The sequence below is a fragment of the Aphelocoma coerulescens genome, chromosome 19 (assembly GCF_041296385.1).
Source record: "Aphelocoma coerulescens isolate FSJ_1873_10779 chromosome 19, UR_Acoe_1.0, whole genome shotgun sequence".
NCBI classification, from domain to species: Eukaryota; Metazoa; Chordata; class Aves; order Passeriformes; family Corvidae; genus Aphelocoma; species Aphelocoma coerulescens.
Window position 1 is genome coordinate 2,756,522 of NC_091032.1, and position 15,153 is coordinate 2,771,674.

The 15,153-nt window shown below is 44.9% G+C and overlaps 1 protein-coding gene across 5 annotated transcripts in view; it reads left to right on the forward strand.

The window, feature by feature from the left end:
• Nucleotides 1-12,865: 12,865 nt before the first annotated feature.
• The window catches only part of CASTOR2 (cytosolic arginine sensor for mTORC1 subunit 2), a 142,725-nt gene continuing 140,437 nt past the window's right edge, over nucleotides 12,866-15,153 (forward strand). For 2 of the 5 annotated variants that reach the window (XM_069033727.1, XM_069033728.1), the window contains exon 1: nucleotides 12,866-13,276. In XM_069033727.1, coding sequence (XP_068889828.1) covers nucleotides 13,164-13,276 — 113 coding nt within the window. In that variant the 5' untranslated portion in view covers nucleotides 12,866-13,163. The remainder of the gene's footprint in view (nucleotides 13,277-15,153) is intronic. The other 3 variants (XM_069033729.1, XM_069033730.1, XM_069033731.1) reach the window with 2 other exon arrangements.

The window sequence follows — 15,153 nt, forward strand, 5'->3', positions numbered from 1 at the left end:
TTGGCAGAAGCCTTCCTCAAAATGTACACTGCTGTGGGTCTTTGGCAAAGCGAGCTATTGAGGTTTACTTGATTTGTGCTAAAACCAGTAACAGGGTTACAAAGAAAATTGCCAGGGGAGAGAGGTCTTGGGCTGTACATCCCTTCCAAAGATGCCAGGTGGATTTTACCGAAATGCCCCAAGTGGGAAGGTTTAAATATCTTTTGATAATAGTATGTCAGCTAACAGGGTGGCCAGAAGCATTTCCAGCTGTTTCAGCGACTACAGGATCAGTTATTAAGGTATTTTTGGAACAAATAATTCCAATATATGGGATTGTGGAAGCAATAGACTCAGATAGGGGAACTCATTTTACAGGAAAAATTCTTCAAGGGGTTATGACTGCTTCAGGAACACAATGGAACTTCCATACTGGCACCCCCAGAGCTCAGGCCAAGTTGAAAGGATGAATGGAGAAATAAAGAAACACCTTCTGAAGCTGATGATAGAAACTAAGATGCCATGGGTACGGCTCTTGCCACTGGCTTTAGCAAGAATAAGGGCCAGACCCAGAGGAGACATTCAGTTATCTCCCTTTGAATTGATGTTTGGAATTCCTTACCGTTGCAATTCTCTGCCTAGTGGGGGGGTGGAAATAAGTGATATATTTAAAACACTACGTGGCCAGGATACTGTTTCTTGTAAAACCTATTTGACAGGAAGCTCAGCTGGCACAGCCCTTGCCTTTGGACTTCGCTGTTTATAACATCCAACCAGGAGATTGGGTCCTAGTTAAGGAGTGGAAAGAATCACCACTGGTGGTGAAGTGGTGTGGCCCATTCCAAGTGTCACTGACCACAGAAACAGCTGTCAAGACAGCTGAACACAGGTGGACCCATCACACACGGGTCAAGGCCTCTGAGGCCTCAGAGATTTGGACATCTCAGCTGGAGGAGAAGGACGGGAGGCTGCGACTGACACTCCACAGGAGTGGCCTAGAGGAGTAGCCAGTGCGTTGACATGGGGGGAAGTCTGGGGGAAACCCACAGACTGACTGCTGAAATAGTCTGCATGGGCATCCCTCCTTTCAGATTTCCGGTCATTGGGGGCTAATCTTCGCTGCCATTGTTTTCTTTATGGTAAGCTGTTTCTGTTCTTTCACTCGCCGCAGGTGGTGCGGGAGACAACGTGAGAACTACATTAGGTGATTAGATTAGATCACACTATTAGAATGCTTTTCTTAATAATCTTACTTTTGTATTGTCAGTTAGGTTTTTGGGCCAGAGGTGGGAGAATCGTTTTTTTAGTCCTAGGAGAAGTAGCAAAAGCCTTTAACCTTAGCAGTTGTTGGGTCTGTGGAAGACCAGGAGGATCTGAAGACTGGCCATGGGTGGCCAGTCCAGTCAAACCTAAATGGTGGGTCAGCTCCCTGAGTGAGGTCCATAATGGGATGGAATTTTGGGACAAGGAAGTAAGTCCGTGGTGGCTTCCTTCTTCTGAAAGTGGCATTTATTGTCTAAATAGAACAGGAGGCATATACACGAGAAAAAGTGTTTGTGACTGGACTTCATCTGTGCATTTAGGCTGTTGGACCCCCAACTGCCCTCCTTACAATTGCTCCAGATATTGAGGTGGATGGAATCAAATGCATGTTAAGCTCACTAATGGTAGCTGGGTAAGGTGTTCCTACCGTAATAACCAAAGGGATTTTGAAGGCTGTAAAGCAGTGGGGAAGGATAAGTTTTTTGACCACTTATTTTTAAGCTGCTCCCAAGATAATTCCACAAATAGGACACCTGTTGTCTGTGACTATCAGTAGAAGTGGCAACACTGGAACAGAACTCAAACCCTTTTTAAGTTCAGGTCCAGATCTACAAAACAGATCTGGAATGTAACTGTAGGTGGAAACCTCATGTGGGAGCTTGGAAATGCAAATATTGTGATTCTTATGGTGGGGCAACTATTGTTGGAGGACTGTTAGGCCCAGGAAGCAAGCTGTATTTTGACCCAACAATTGATGATGAAAATTGGGAAGGTCCCTTTGCCAATGGGACCTGGGCTTTGAAAGGGCAATACTGGATTTGTGGCCAACATGCTTATTGCAGGTTACCTCCAAACTGGTCAGGGATATGTTATATAGGGTATATTAGACCATTGTTCTTTTTGCTACCAGAAGTTCAGGGAAATCACTTACGAATCAAGGTATATAATAATCTAATTAGAGAAAAGCAGTCAATTGATGCATCCCTGGCTGGAGGGAGCACCCAGAAGTGGGGAAAAGATGAATGGCCACCTGAACGAATCATACAACACTATGGACCAGCCACTTGGAATCCTAATGAATTAATATCAGGTGCCAGGGAACCCATTTATCATTTAAATCGGATAGTTGGGTTACAAGCTTTCTTTGAAATAATAACCAACCAGACAGCTACAGCTCTTGACCTTCTTGCTGACCAATTCACTCAGATGAGGAATGCAATATTTTAACATCAAATGGTATTAGATTATCTATCAGCAGAAGGGGGAGTGTGTGTAAAATTAAATGACTCAAACTGCTGTTTGCAAATAGATGACAACGGAAAAGTAGTGAAACAAATAACAAAAGCAATAAGAAAGTTAGCTCACATACTGCTCCAAACATGGAAAGGATGGGAATGGGACATGTTTTTGTGGTTAGCTGGTGGACTATGGGTTAAGCAAATGCTTTTTTTTCCTCATATGTGCTATAGCAACTCTAATCTTTTACCATGCATGATTCCTTGGTTAGTACAACTTACTCAACATGTGATCAAGAGGGTGCAGGTAGTAGCCATGCCTACAGATCCACAGATGGCTACAAAAGGACAGAAAACTATGTCACTGCAAATAATTGCAAAACCAAAAAAGACCCAGGAACAGAAAATTAAGTCAATGATAACTAAAGGTTGTAAAGACAATTATTGAGAAAATAAAAAGAGGAGGGATTGAAAGGAATGAAAAGGAGACATCTTTACTAACAAACTGTGCGTCTGCTGGTAGATGAAGCCAGATACTGAGAGGTGAAAGAAGCGATGGGAGGAACCATAAATTCCATAGGAATTCCACTAATTGACACAAACTGTTACTCACCCAGGGCTGAACTAAATCCCTGGATTTAGAGAAAAAGAACAGAGACACAAAGAAAAAAGAAAGGGGGTCTGTATTAGGCAATTCGGGAAGTCTGTACCTCTCAAATATGTCAGCCAATGGGGAAAGAGAGAGGGAAATGCAGATGGGAAATTAGGGTAAAAAGGAGGCTGCATCTTCTAACAATTTGAGAGACCCCATGGGAAATGCCTTCTCCCTTTATTCGAATAAAGTAACAGGACTCCTCTGTCTCCTTTTTGGACATAAACCTCTGGTGTTTGTGGGTTAGTTTTCCTTACAAGCATCTCCTCCCTTGCAGCGTCTATGAACCTACAAATACAGTGTATTATCCAAGTATAAAGTATTTCTAAGTCACCATGGTGATACACACAATCTGAAGATGTGAAAACACATTTCTAGTTCTCTGCAGAGGTATCCTGTTGATAGATATGACATTTCCATGATTCTGGCATTTGCAAATTGGAGCCTGAAGCTATCATACATGACTCCCAAGTGTTACTCCCAAGTGTTACTCCCAAGTGGGTCTTGTGTAGGCAAATACGTGCACATTTCCTAATTGTTTAGCTGTTTTTATGTCTCTTTAGTATACCCTTCATGTTGGTCTTGGTCTGTGTCTACTACTGAACTTCATGAAGTGCATGAGAATAGATGTGCATGCTGCTGTATCCTGTTTTCAAGAGTTAACAATGGGTTAAAAACTTTATGCTGGTATGAGAGGCAAGAGGAGGAGAGTATTTTTCAGGTATTTTCTGGAATGTGCTGTCTGGAATCAAAAGGGTTGAGATATTTAAAGGAAGACCCCATGTTAGAGACTATGAGAACAACTTTATCTTCTAAATTGCTGCAGGAGGCCTCATTTGTATCAAAGCAATCATGTAAAAAAGACTTTGCTGAAGAAGAAAAACAGGAGGGAGTGGATGCTGGAGGAAATGGAGGTGGTTAGATGGACTAGGCTGCTTCCCTGTTAGAACTTCTGCCAAGAGAGACCTGGACATGCTGGCTCAGGCTTGCTGTCTTTTACAGACAAATGACCAACAGGCCCTATTTTGTCCAAGCAAAGCCACCTTGCCTAACTGTGATTCCTGCCTGCTTGCCTCAGCTTCTCTTGAAGAGAACAGGCCTTAGAGTGGATTTAAAATATTCAGTTTCCTCCTCTTTGTTGAACTTCTGCCACAGGAGCTCCCTTTCAGTCTTGTGGCCAGACAAAAGCTTTGACTAGCACAGCAAATGTGTAGGAATTAGTCTCTTAGGGCAGGCTGCAACTTCTAAAGCCAGCTTCAACAGCAGTAAATGCACTGCCACAGCCAAAAACTCCCTAGCGAGGAAAGAGCATGGTGTTCCAGGCCCACAAAGTCAAAAGTCCACAGGATTTATCTAGAGGTTATATTGACTGACAGATTCAGGGGGTCTTCAAGTGGCAATGACAAAACCCTGTGAGCTCAACTTAGCTACACCAGTTGTAAAAGAAGCGTAGTTTAGTCAGAAGTGTACTGCCTTCTCTACACATAAGGTTACTCTATAAATATGTGGGCACATAAGGCCTTCTCACCATTGAGATATGGGATGTAGTTTATTGAGAATGCAAGAGGTAAGGGGATTTTTCCAAACACAGGGGATTTTTCCATATGGTATTTAATGAGGAACTAAATCTTGTGAATCCCGTGATCCAGCAAAGCATAAGTGATTCTGTCCTGTAAAATCAGAACTTTACAGCGTGTATAAAGCTGTTTCTGGAAAATACGAATGGTTTATAGATTGGACTGGTCTTTGGGAGTCCCCAGGCCACTTTGGAGCCCTGCCTGGTCACATGGCAGACAGTGAGATATGCTCTATGTTCCTCAGTGGGAGGTACAACAAAGGACATGGAACAAGATACTGATCTATGCTTTCTCATGAAATCTTGTCCCCACCAGCAGATGCCTTCCTGCAGAGAATGCACTATCCACTGCCTCCTGAACTCTGGCCTCTCTTACAGCACTGGGTTTCTATAGAGCAGTGACAGTGTTTGTTTGATTTGGTGCAAAATGGTGCAGTTAAGAGGGCAGCTGTGGATAAATTTCAAATCCCTAATTTGCAGATCATTAATTCTGCACTGTAACCCTTGGGAGACAAAGTCACCTGTTTCATGGGCTGGAAAGGTGCTTTTGCAAATAAGGGTGTTTGTTCAACACTGCTGATCCCTGCTGATCTGTTATAAAAGCCACGTTAGTTATTGTATTCACATGTTATGTACAGTCATGTGATGCTTGAGGCCTGAAATACATTTAGCCAGTCAGAAGAGATAAGGCAGGCTGCAATCTGGCTTTCTTCCCTGAGGTTTGCAGAATGTGTTTGCAGATGTGTTGATCTTCAGGAGGCTGGTGGGCTGGGGCAGGGAGGGGGGGAGGGAGTATTTTCTTCAACTGCTTATTTCAGTATCAGAAGTAAATGACAAGATGAGGTCATCTTTAACACCTCCTAGTAGCTGTGAAGACGTCTTTCCCACATCCTGAGCCATGCTTTCTCAGTTTTGTATCAACAATGATTGTCAGCCTTCATAAAATGGATATGACCGTAGTAATTTAGTCTGGAATTGTGTAGAGCTAATGAGCTGGACTGGGTCTGTTTCAATAATGCTTATTGCAGCAAACAGGTGTAAGTAGCTCACCTGATTAACAAACCAGTGGGATCAGCATCTTGGCTAGGAAACCACCAGCTTCTATCTCATGTGATGCTTTAGTTCAGCAACACACACACTACTTTTCCTCCTTCTGTGACTAATTATATTACCTTCTAGACTTTTGTCGTGGTTTGTCACTGGTTAAAATGGCAGGCATCTATGAAAACCGTTCACTCACTCTCCTCTGCTATAGTTGGGCAGAGGAGGGGAAAAAATGAAGGGCTCATGAGTTGAGATAAGGACTGGGAAAAAAACACTTCAAGGGCAAAACCGGCTCAAATTTAAAGTATAAAGTAAATTTATCATTAACAGAGTCAGAGGAGGATAATGAGGAGTAAAATAAGCTTTTAAAAAACACCTTTTTTTCCCCCAGCCCCTCTCTTCCTCCCACCAACAGCGCAGGGAGACAGGGCATGGGGGGTAGGGTGTAGGGTTTGGTCAGTTTGTTACCCAAGATCTTTTTCAGCTCGTTCAGGGACAGGAGTTTTTTCTCTTGCTATGCTGTCCCACAGGCAAAACAGTCTTCCCAGAACTGCTGTGGTGTGGGTCCCTTGTCCACTATTCTTTTAAGGATAGGCTGCTCTAGTTTGGAAGCAAGGGCTCTCTATCTCTGGAAGCAGGGGCCCTCTCTCTCCATTTGGGTCTCCCACTGGATTACAGATTTTCTGGCCTCCACTTGCTCTGGTGTGGGCATCTTTCCCATGGGCTGTGAGTGGATTTCTGCACTCCCTGTGGACTTCATGATTTACAGGGGACCAGTTTGTTTCACCGTTCTTCACCAGTCTTCATTACAGCTTGCAGAGAAATTTCAACTCCAACGTTTGGAGCACCTCCTCCCCCTCTTTCTTTTCACTGACCTTGATGCTGCCATGTTTTCTTTCTCCACATGTTCTCACTTCCTCCTCTTTCTCCGACTAGAAGAAGAATTGCTGCTCGTAGGTATCATTGTCAACAAGTTTCACTAATCCAAAGATTCTTACAGCATCCTGCAGCACTGAGCAGTTGATCTCGTCTCATTCCGTGTCACAGAATCGCTCGCCGTGTTTCTGCTGGCGGCCACATGGCCCCTGCCACCACCACACAAGCAGTCACAGCCGCCGCAGCGCTGGGGCTGTTTAACGCCTCTCCTCATGGGGGGTGCTGGGAAGGAGAAGCCGCCACCGCCAGCCCTGGCCTTCTGCCCGCAGCGTGGCTGGCCAGGGGCGACCAGGCAGGCAAAGTTCACCCTGGGCCACGCCAAAATGGTGGTAGCTGTGGCGGCTGCGTTGCCACGCATGGCGCCGGGATGGCTCCTGGTGGCTGCACCTCGCCACTCCCTGGGAAAAAAATGCGCTTGTGCTGTTTTGATTCTTTTCTTAAATGTGTCATCACAGAGGCGTTACCAGCCTCTCTAATGGGGCCAGCAGCATGTCCATCTTCAGAGCCATCAGAGATTGGCTCTGTCAGATAGTGGTGGAAGCTTCTAGCAGCTTCTCACAGAAGCCACTTCTGTGGCCCTCCCCCACTACCAAAAACCAGGCTATGTAAAACCAACACAACTTTGAATGTTTTCCACCATAGTCAAGGTTCAACTTCTTAATGCATCTAGGTATTAAAGGAAAATGAGGGGTTCATAGGAGTGGCTGTACCCAAGTAATCTCCAAGGATAGGGACAAGCTTTGCCAGACACTAGCTAAGAGAAGGAGGAACTGAATAAAAATACCAAGACCAAATATTTATGCTTGGCTCCTCACAGGCCAAAGTTGAGTAAATTTTGCTTACCTTAGAGGGGGACAGTACAAACCTGCCACTTTATGGTATATGAGTTTTGGCAAGGTACTTTGAAGTTGGTGAGTCCTGCATCTCAGAGTTGCTATGTCCAGCTACACATGACAGGTACATGCAATTTCATCCCTTCTATCCAGAGGCTACATGACATTGCTTACAAGTGCCAAAGCTTCCTTTCTCCAGGCCAGTACTGGAAGTTCCATTGTTTTCTGTTCTTCTAGGACAGTAGCTGTGAGGCATCACCAAAGCATAAAACATAGGTGAGGGCGTTGTGACATTTTGTTCTCCCTGACCAAGGTGTTTAGTTGGACAATCTCCATTTGCAAGCTTGTGGGTGAATGTTTAATGGAGCTCTCTGCTGCTGTTCAGGTTAGGAACAAAGAATGTGCACAGGTGGAGCTGCCTCTGCACATTCTTTGACTGTTGTGGCCTCCCTCAGCTCTCCTGCAGGACTTGGAGCTGATGCACAGCAGTCTCATCCACATCCCTGCTGCCCTGGGAGCACGAAGTGTCTGACCCGCTCAGCCCACTTTGTACCTCAACAGTGAATTAAAGTCTTCATTAGCTTATTTGATAGTTGAATAAAATGCTTTGAAACACTGGCATACTAACTGCAATCAAGTTTTGAAAGGTCTCTGGTTGCTAGAAGGAAATTAGCCTGATAAATCGCTCTTTTCAACTAAATAAATGAGTAATTTTTCACAAGCAATCTCAGAAACTATCATTTGGGAAGCTTTTCCCCCCTGTTTTTTAAATTTTTATTTTCATTTTAATATATTACACGATTGTTCTTAAAGAACTGATTTTTTTGTCGTAAGAGATTAACTGTCACTGAAGCTTGTAAACCCATCCTGTCTGTCTGCCTCAGACAACCTTGTAGTGGTCTTGTGATCAAGCAGTGGCCTATGAATTGTACTTCCAAAGGGATAATAGCTAATGGTGTGACCTTGGATCATTGCCTGCCCTTCTGTGCCTTTACTTACCTGTTCGTCTGAAGAAGCATTACCGTCTCTGGGTCAAAAAGGCCTGTTTAACTTAAGCAAGGAGTTCCTGGATAATTATAGTTACTTAGTAACTTTCATCTCAGAGCAAACTGGTTGAGGCTGCTAAGAAATGTTGTGTCTTCCCTTTTGGTCAAAATCAGCAACTGACCTGAAGGTACCTCCAGTTCTCAAACCTTTAAACAGAGTCTGCACTCAAAAGTACAGCTTAGGAGCTGGAACAAATTGCTGTATCCCTGATGTACTGGGTCTGAAAGGGACCCCAGAAATGCACATTGATCCTGGTTTCGCACCAGAGCTACAGCTGTGCTAAGAATTTAATGTGTTCCGTTTACTGAAGAAAAGCAAATGCTAGTACAAACAACTGTGACACTGGATTCATCTTGCCTTGGGCATATTTATCCAGGGTATTGCCATTACATCATTCACATTAGGCCTTTATTATCTGCTATTTTAGGTCTTAGCAGCTGTCACAAGCCCTAGTCAGAGGTCAAGATCTTGGTGAATTTCAGATATTTTTGAAAGAAGAGCATAATTCTACCAACAGCAATGTTTGATTTGCAGCAGTGCAATGTCATACAAATCATGAAAGATAATTTAATCTAAATTATATTTATTTTTAAAAATGAGGTTTTATTGCCAAAAAGTTAGATACTGCATGTTAAAATCCATCTGGAAAAGGCTACCATACCTTCATCTTTGAGAACTAAATAAGGTAATTTGGGGCTTTTATTGTATCAGAAGAGACTACAAATGATTTAAGAACAAACTTCCATCATCTAAATAAAATAATACTGAAATATCCTGCTGCAGTTTGTAGTAACTGCATAAAACATGATGACTCACGTGATTAGAAATTCTCCTTTATTTTTCCTCTGTGTGCAATGCTGATCTTCATGAACTGTTTGTCACAGGGCGTAATTACATTCCTTTCACTTAAACTGTTTCTACATATTTTCAATTTCTATTTCCCAAAGCTGATTGTGGTTGAGTGTTACAGTGCGGTTTGGACGCAAATTGCATGCAGACACTTGGGTGGTGAACTTCAGTGTATTTATGAGAAATTTTGCTCTCAGACAAGATTCAGACTCAGAAGAGCAAAGTCTCCCAGAGAGCTGGGAGTGAACAGTTGGTGAACTGTGCCTTGGTTGCCACTGAGAGAAACGTTCAAGGCAAAAATGCAGACCATCTCCTTGAACTCAAGTTTTTCATTAAATAATCCATTTCTTCTGAGGACCTCACTTCCAGACAAACAGTGCTCCAGGGCAAGCAGGAGATGGGTCTTGCACAGCTTACCAGTTAGAAGGTCCTTGTGATCATGAACAGAAGCCAAGATATCTGACAAGTCCCTGTTGGCCCAAGTACAATCTCTATTTTTTTACTGGAGAAACCCCACCTCCTCTGGTCTCAAGGCTTCAACCCCCAAATTCTGCTCAGTGTTATGGGTGGTATCTGACCCAGAGCACTTAGAAATCTCATCTACTTATGACGGCTCACAAGTGCTCTGCTCGCCATCCAGGCAGGAGATGACTCAAAAGGCCTGGTGAGATTTGTTTTCCTGCTATGTCCTCTGCCTGTGTTCTTGTCTGAGCTCCCCATTCCAATGTTCTTCCTGCCCAGCACGTGCTGTGGTAACTGACACTGGAAGCTGCGTGGGCAGGGAATGGCTTTTGGTTTTAGTAAAAATGGGCAGTTACATCATCTTGCACAACAGGTCCTTTGGTTGGGCTGGGCCAACTGAGTCCTCCCAAGCTGCAAAAATATGGAAAACTTGAAATTGCAGTAATCAAAAAATATTATAGTATGTTATATATACCAACAACATATTCTAGGCTGCTGCCTGCATGGAATCTCCCAGATATACCTGGCAACAAGGGAGAGAGAGATTTGAATACTAATGTCAGCTGGAGAAGGGGGCCCTTAATAGTATTTTGGTTAATTGCCAGGTGGCCTACTCTTTAAAAATTTGCCTGTGCTGAGATAGACATATTTTCCATGTGTAGAAAATTCTATTGAGTGTTGGTAGGGCTTTATATTTTCCTAATGCTTCCTACAGTCAACTATGTGAAGGTTCACAGGAGCCATGAGGTCAGTGTTTCTAGCTCAAAGGCCTTCAGGCCTTCTTTGGAAGATTTGGAAAACTGTAGCAGCTGAACAGGCCCAGAAAAGACATTGCAATTTTGGAGAGCACCAGATGTAAACTCACAAAATGAAGAAGTATTTTTGTGCTTTATGGGCTGGGGGGGAGGGTGGGGTGTGGCTTTTTTTGCTTGTTTGCTTGATTCTTCTTTTTTTTCAGTAAATCCAGATGACTAAGTCAGGGCCTCCTTTTCTCCTTCCCTGCAGGCAGAACAAAGTCTCTGATGAGTTGCTTGTTCAAAAGGTCCCCATTGATTTTACCTTTGGGTCTGTTCTAACTCTCTCATTGTTTCATGTAAGCATTTTCTGTGGTAATTAGACTGTAATAGCATAATCCCTGGTGGCCTTCCTGGAGTGTCTGGACTCTGTGGGTTGAGAAAGCTCTGCTTGGGGGCAACATATTTTTCTCTAAGTGGGAAGGCGAAGAGTTGATGTTGTGAATGGTGTCCTGATTATGATGGAAAAATCTCTTAAAAAAGAGGAAAGTTTTGCAGCATTTCCTAGAAATTATTCAGGCTACATTTGTCCAGTTTCCTCTGACAGATCCCAGCAACCAAGATGGTGCATGTATATTTTGTTCCAGGCCGCTTCCTTCTGGACTCTGTGGTCTGCATTGTCCCAGAGGAACACAAGTATCTCTGTGATTTGTAGATGCAGGTGCAGGCATTTTTTTGTAGCTGGGCACAGACACATTCAGAGCTTTGAAGTTCAAGACCTTGAACTGGCAGTGGAAGCAGATTAAAAATCCTCTTCAGCTTCCTAAAATGCAATGCCTAGAGTCATCTGAACTGTGAGGCCATGAAGGAAAACTAGTTGTTTAAAGGCTTTTAAAAAATGAAGTAGAGATTTGGTACTTTATGTTGGTTGCATTTCCTCTAAATGATTTTGACAAACTATTAATGTGAATGCCTCTAATTTCAAGTTTTTTTCCTTTTTGGATGTAACAAAATTAAGACAGCCTTTTAGGAGTATGGCCACAGGCATAGGAAGAACAGACATGTCCAGGGGAAAATACAGCCATCCATGGGAATTAATAGAATAGAAAGGCTTGGAAATCCTAGTTTTGGAAGCTTGCCTCCAGACAAGGGATTTCTGCAACAAGACAGACTCTAAAAAACTTAAAACTGCAGAAGCTCTTCCTGCTCTGTAGGGTAGAGGAGTCACTTGGAGTGGGGCTTGGCTGGCTGAGCTCTCATCTTGGGCCCTTGGACACATCCCATGACTCAGTTTCGCTCTGTGTAGAACAGAAAGGTTTCCACTGATGGTCTTTATAAAGCTTATTTGAGATCTTTTGGTGAAAAGGGCCATAGTGACTAGGTGCTGGTGGTGTGTTCATGGCAGAATCAGTGTGATCTGAAGTCAGAGGGACCCCTGTACAGGTTGACCCCTGAATCAGGTTTATTGCCTAAGTCCTGTTTTATGAATACCCCAAGACTGAGTTTAATTCTGTGTTGGCCAGCATGGTGTCAGTGGGTGCAGCGCAGAGGAGCCGGGGCTCACAAACAGCACGGCTGCGGTCGGTGTCGTGGCACGGCCGAGTGGCACTGCCAGAGCAGTCCCGTTTCTGGGGGGCTGGTTTGGCGGCCCCTCCCTTCCTACCTCCATTCAGCCTCTGGAGTTGAGGAGTGGGACAAGAATGGGGACAAACAGGCCATTCACCTTTCCAGCCATCCACCCTTCCAGCATTACAACACACACAGGGACGGGTTTTATGTTCTCGACAGCTGTGATTTTACCTCTGTCACTCTTACCTGCAAAGTGAACAGTTTTTTCCACATTATTTTTGCTGCACAGGGAAAGTGACAAGGATTACCCATCTGCCACATGAAGGAACGAACAAGGTAAGATCTGAGTATTTCCCTGCTGTTAATGAAAACTTCTGAAGTTCTCCTTCCTGCCGGTTTTTGCGTTGTGAAAGATTTTCCAGCTAGCCAATAGGTGCAAAGAAAATGAAACAAACAACACCCCAGCCGCCTGGCCTTACAAGCGTTGATTCCCGTTTTAATGGGTTTGGGGTTTTTTTTTGCGACCGGCCGAAACGGCCCCTGAGGGCGGCTGGGGGCGTGAGGCCGGGCGGTCCCGAGGCCGGGCAGTCCCGGGGCCGGCCCCGCCGCGGCGCCCGGCGGCGGCGCGGACTCCAAGGCCCGGCATGCGGCGGGGCGCGGCGCAGGCGCGCCGGGCCCGGCTTGAGTGGCAAGTTGTTTGTTCCAGCGAGCACCAGCTGCTCGGCACTCCGGGCTCCGCTGCTCCGCTCCGCGCCCCGCCGGCCTCTCCGCCGCTCCAACTTTTGCACCCTCTGCTCCCTCATCCCCCGTTCCCGTCCCCGGAGCCGGGCAGGGACAGACGGAGCTGAGGGGGGGGGTAAAAAAAAAAAAAAAAAAAAAAAAGGCACTGACAATAACAGCCCCCCCCCCCTCCTCCCCCTTCCCATTCAAAAACACAACATAAACCCTAGGGATAGATGAACTACAAATGAGAAAGAGGAAAAGATGGAACTGCACATCCTAGAGCACAGGCTCAGAGTGGCCAGCATAGCCAAGGAGAGCATCCAGTTGTTTACCTATGGATTAATCAAACTTGCTTTCCTGTCCTCTAAGACGAGGTAGGTGCTGGGGATGGGGCAGCGCGGGGGCGGGGGCGTCCTCCTTGCGAGGGGACGGAGTGTTGGGGGCTTATCCTCCTTGCTGCAAGGGGACTGGGTGCTGGCAGGGCACTCTCTTTCTCTCAGAGGGGCTGGGGTGGGGGGTATCTGCCTTGCAAGTGAGCAGGACAACCTCCTTGGAAAGGGGGTGGGTTGATGGGTGCTCTCCTCCTTGGGGAGGGGAAAAAAAATAAAGTAGGGTCCTGGATGGAGGACACCTCTCCTTGCAAGGGGGCAGAGTGTTGGGTGGGGGGGTCACCGTCCTTCCTGCAAAGGGGCAGGGTGCTGGGGTGGGTGAGGGCACCCTACTTGCAAGAAGTCAGGCTGCTGGGTGAGGGGGGACGCCGTCCTCGCCAGAGGGCAGGGTTTTTTGGGGGTGAGGGGAGCACCTGCGTCTTCCCTACGCACACCCCCCCATCCCAAGACTGGGGGACGGTGATGAGGATCAGCGCTGGAGTTCAGGGTGTCCCCGTCCGGCTGTAGGGCAGCCCCCAGTGCGCCTCCTGCCTCCCGCTGCCCGCCGCGGCCGCGCTGCGCCCGGCGGATGAATGAGAACAGGTGGGGGCCGGGGGGCCCGGCCGGGCCGGCTGCAGGCTCGGGGCGGCCGCTGGACAACAAAGGCAACAACAGCAGCCCGAGCAGGAGGAGGAGTGGTGGTTTGTTTTTTTGGTTTTTTTTTTTTTTTTTTCCTTTCTCGCTCTCTCTGTTTTTTTTGTTGGTTGTTTTTTTTTGGGGGTTTGTTTTTTTATTTTTTTCCATGGATTGTTGTTCCTTGCAGCACTTACAGAAGGAGCGAGTCCTCCACACGCGGGTTTGTTTAAAAGGTGCTTTTCCAGTGCTGCCAAATTGGAGGAGGACGGGGAGCAATGCATGCCTTGCACTTAAAAATTATGGTATTAAGTAATTTGGATTGTGATAGCTTTCAGGAAAAAGAAAAACGTAGTGGAAGGCACTGAAGGCACTGTGAGAATTTTTATTTTTTTTTTTAGGGGGAGGAAAGAAAATACTGTGGCCAGATTATTGGATGTATGTAAGGTGCTAGGCCTTTTGCACAAAATAACTTGAATTGCAATCACATATTCTTCTGTCTTCACTTAGCTTGTTGACTTCATGTTATTCAGGAAGAGGAATGGGAATGTAAATAATACAATTCAAACTCTTCTTGTTTTTCCTGCCTGTAAATTAATATTTCAGTTTTCTTCCCACATTCATTCTCGTATTAAGGTGAGAAATTTTCTTTGGCAGTCGGAAAATAATGAATAGATATTTAAGAAATAGAAAGCAAATTAATTTGTTTTATTTCAAACTGTAATTCAATGCTCTCTGTTAAAATGCTTACAGATGAATAGACCCATTTGTGGTGTAATTTGATTACAGTCCCTTATCTTAAACTTCATGCCTTGAAATTTTGCTCTGATTTGGGGCTCGTCCCATTTGGCTTGCCACTAACATTGTTTGCAGTGTAAAGTATATCAGTACCTTGTTTACTCCTGTCCATGAATACTCCACAGGGCATTAAAGAGTCCTCAGTCTTAAACTTCTATTTTTAATGTGTTGTTTCATTGTAATTGAAAGTTGCTGCTGATTTTTTGAAGGGCTTGTTGCTTCCTCTCTCATGCTTAAAATGTCACTGTTACTGTCAACAATGAAGTCTTTAATCTGCCACTCTTAATGCATAGACTGGAGTTTCATGGGGCTTTTTCTGTTTGTTTGGGATTACTACTATTATTTTTCATTTTTAAACTTCAGGGATGGTCCTGTTGTCTTTTTGTTTCACATTACATTTTACATTTTCAATGTTAGCGAGCTGTGAAAGGGTCAGGGCAGTAAGATAACCC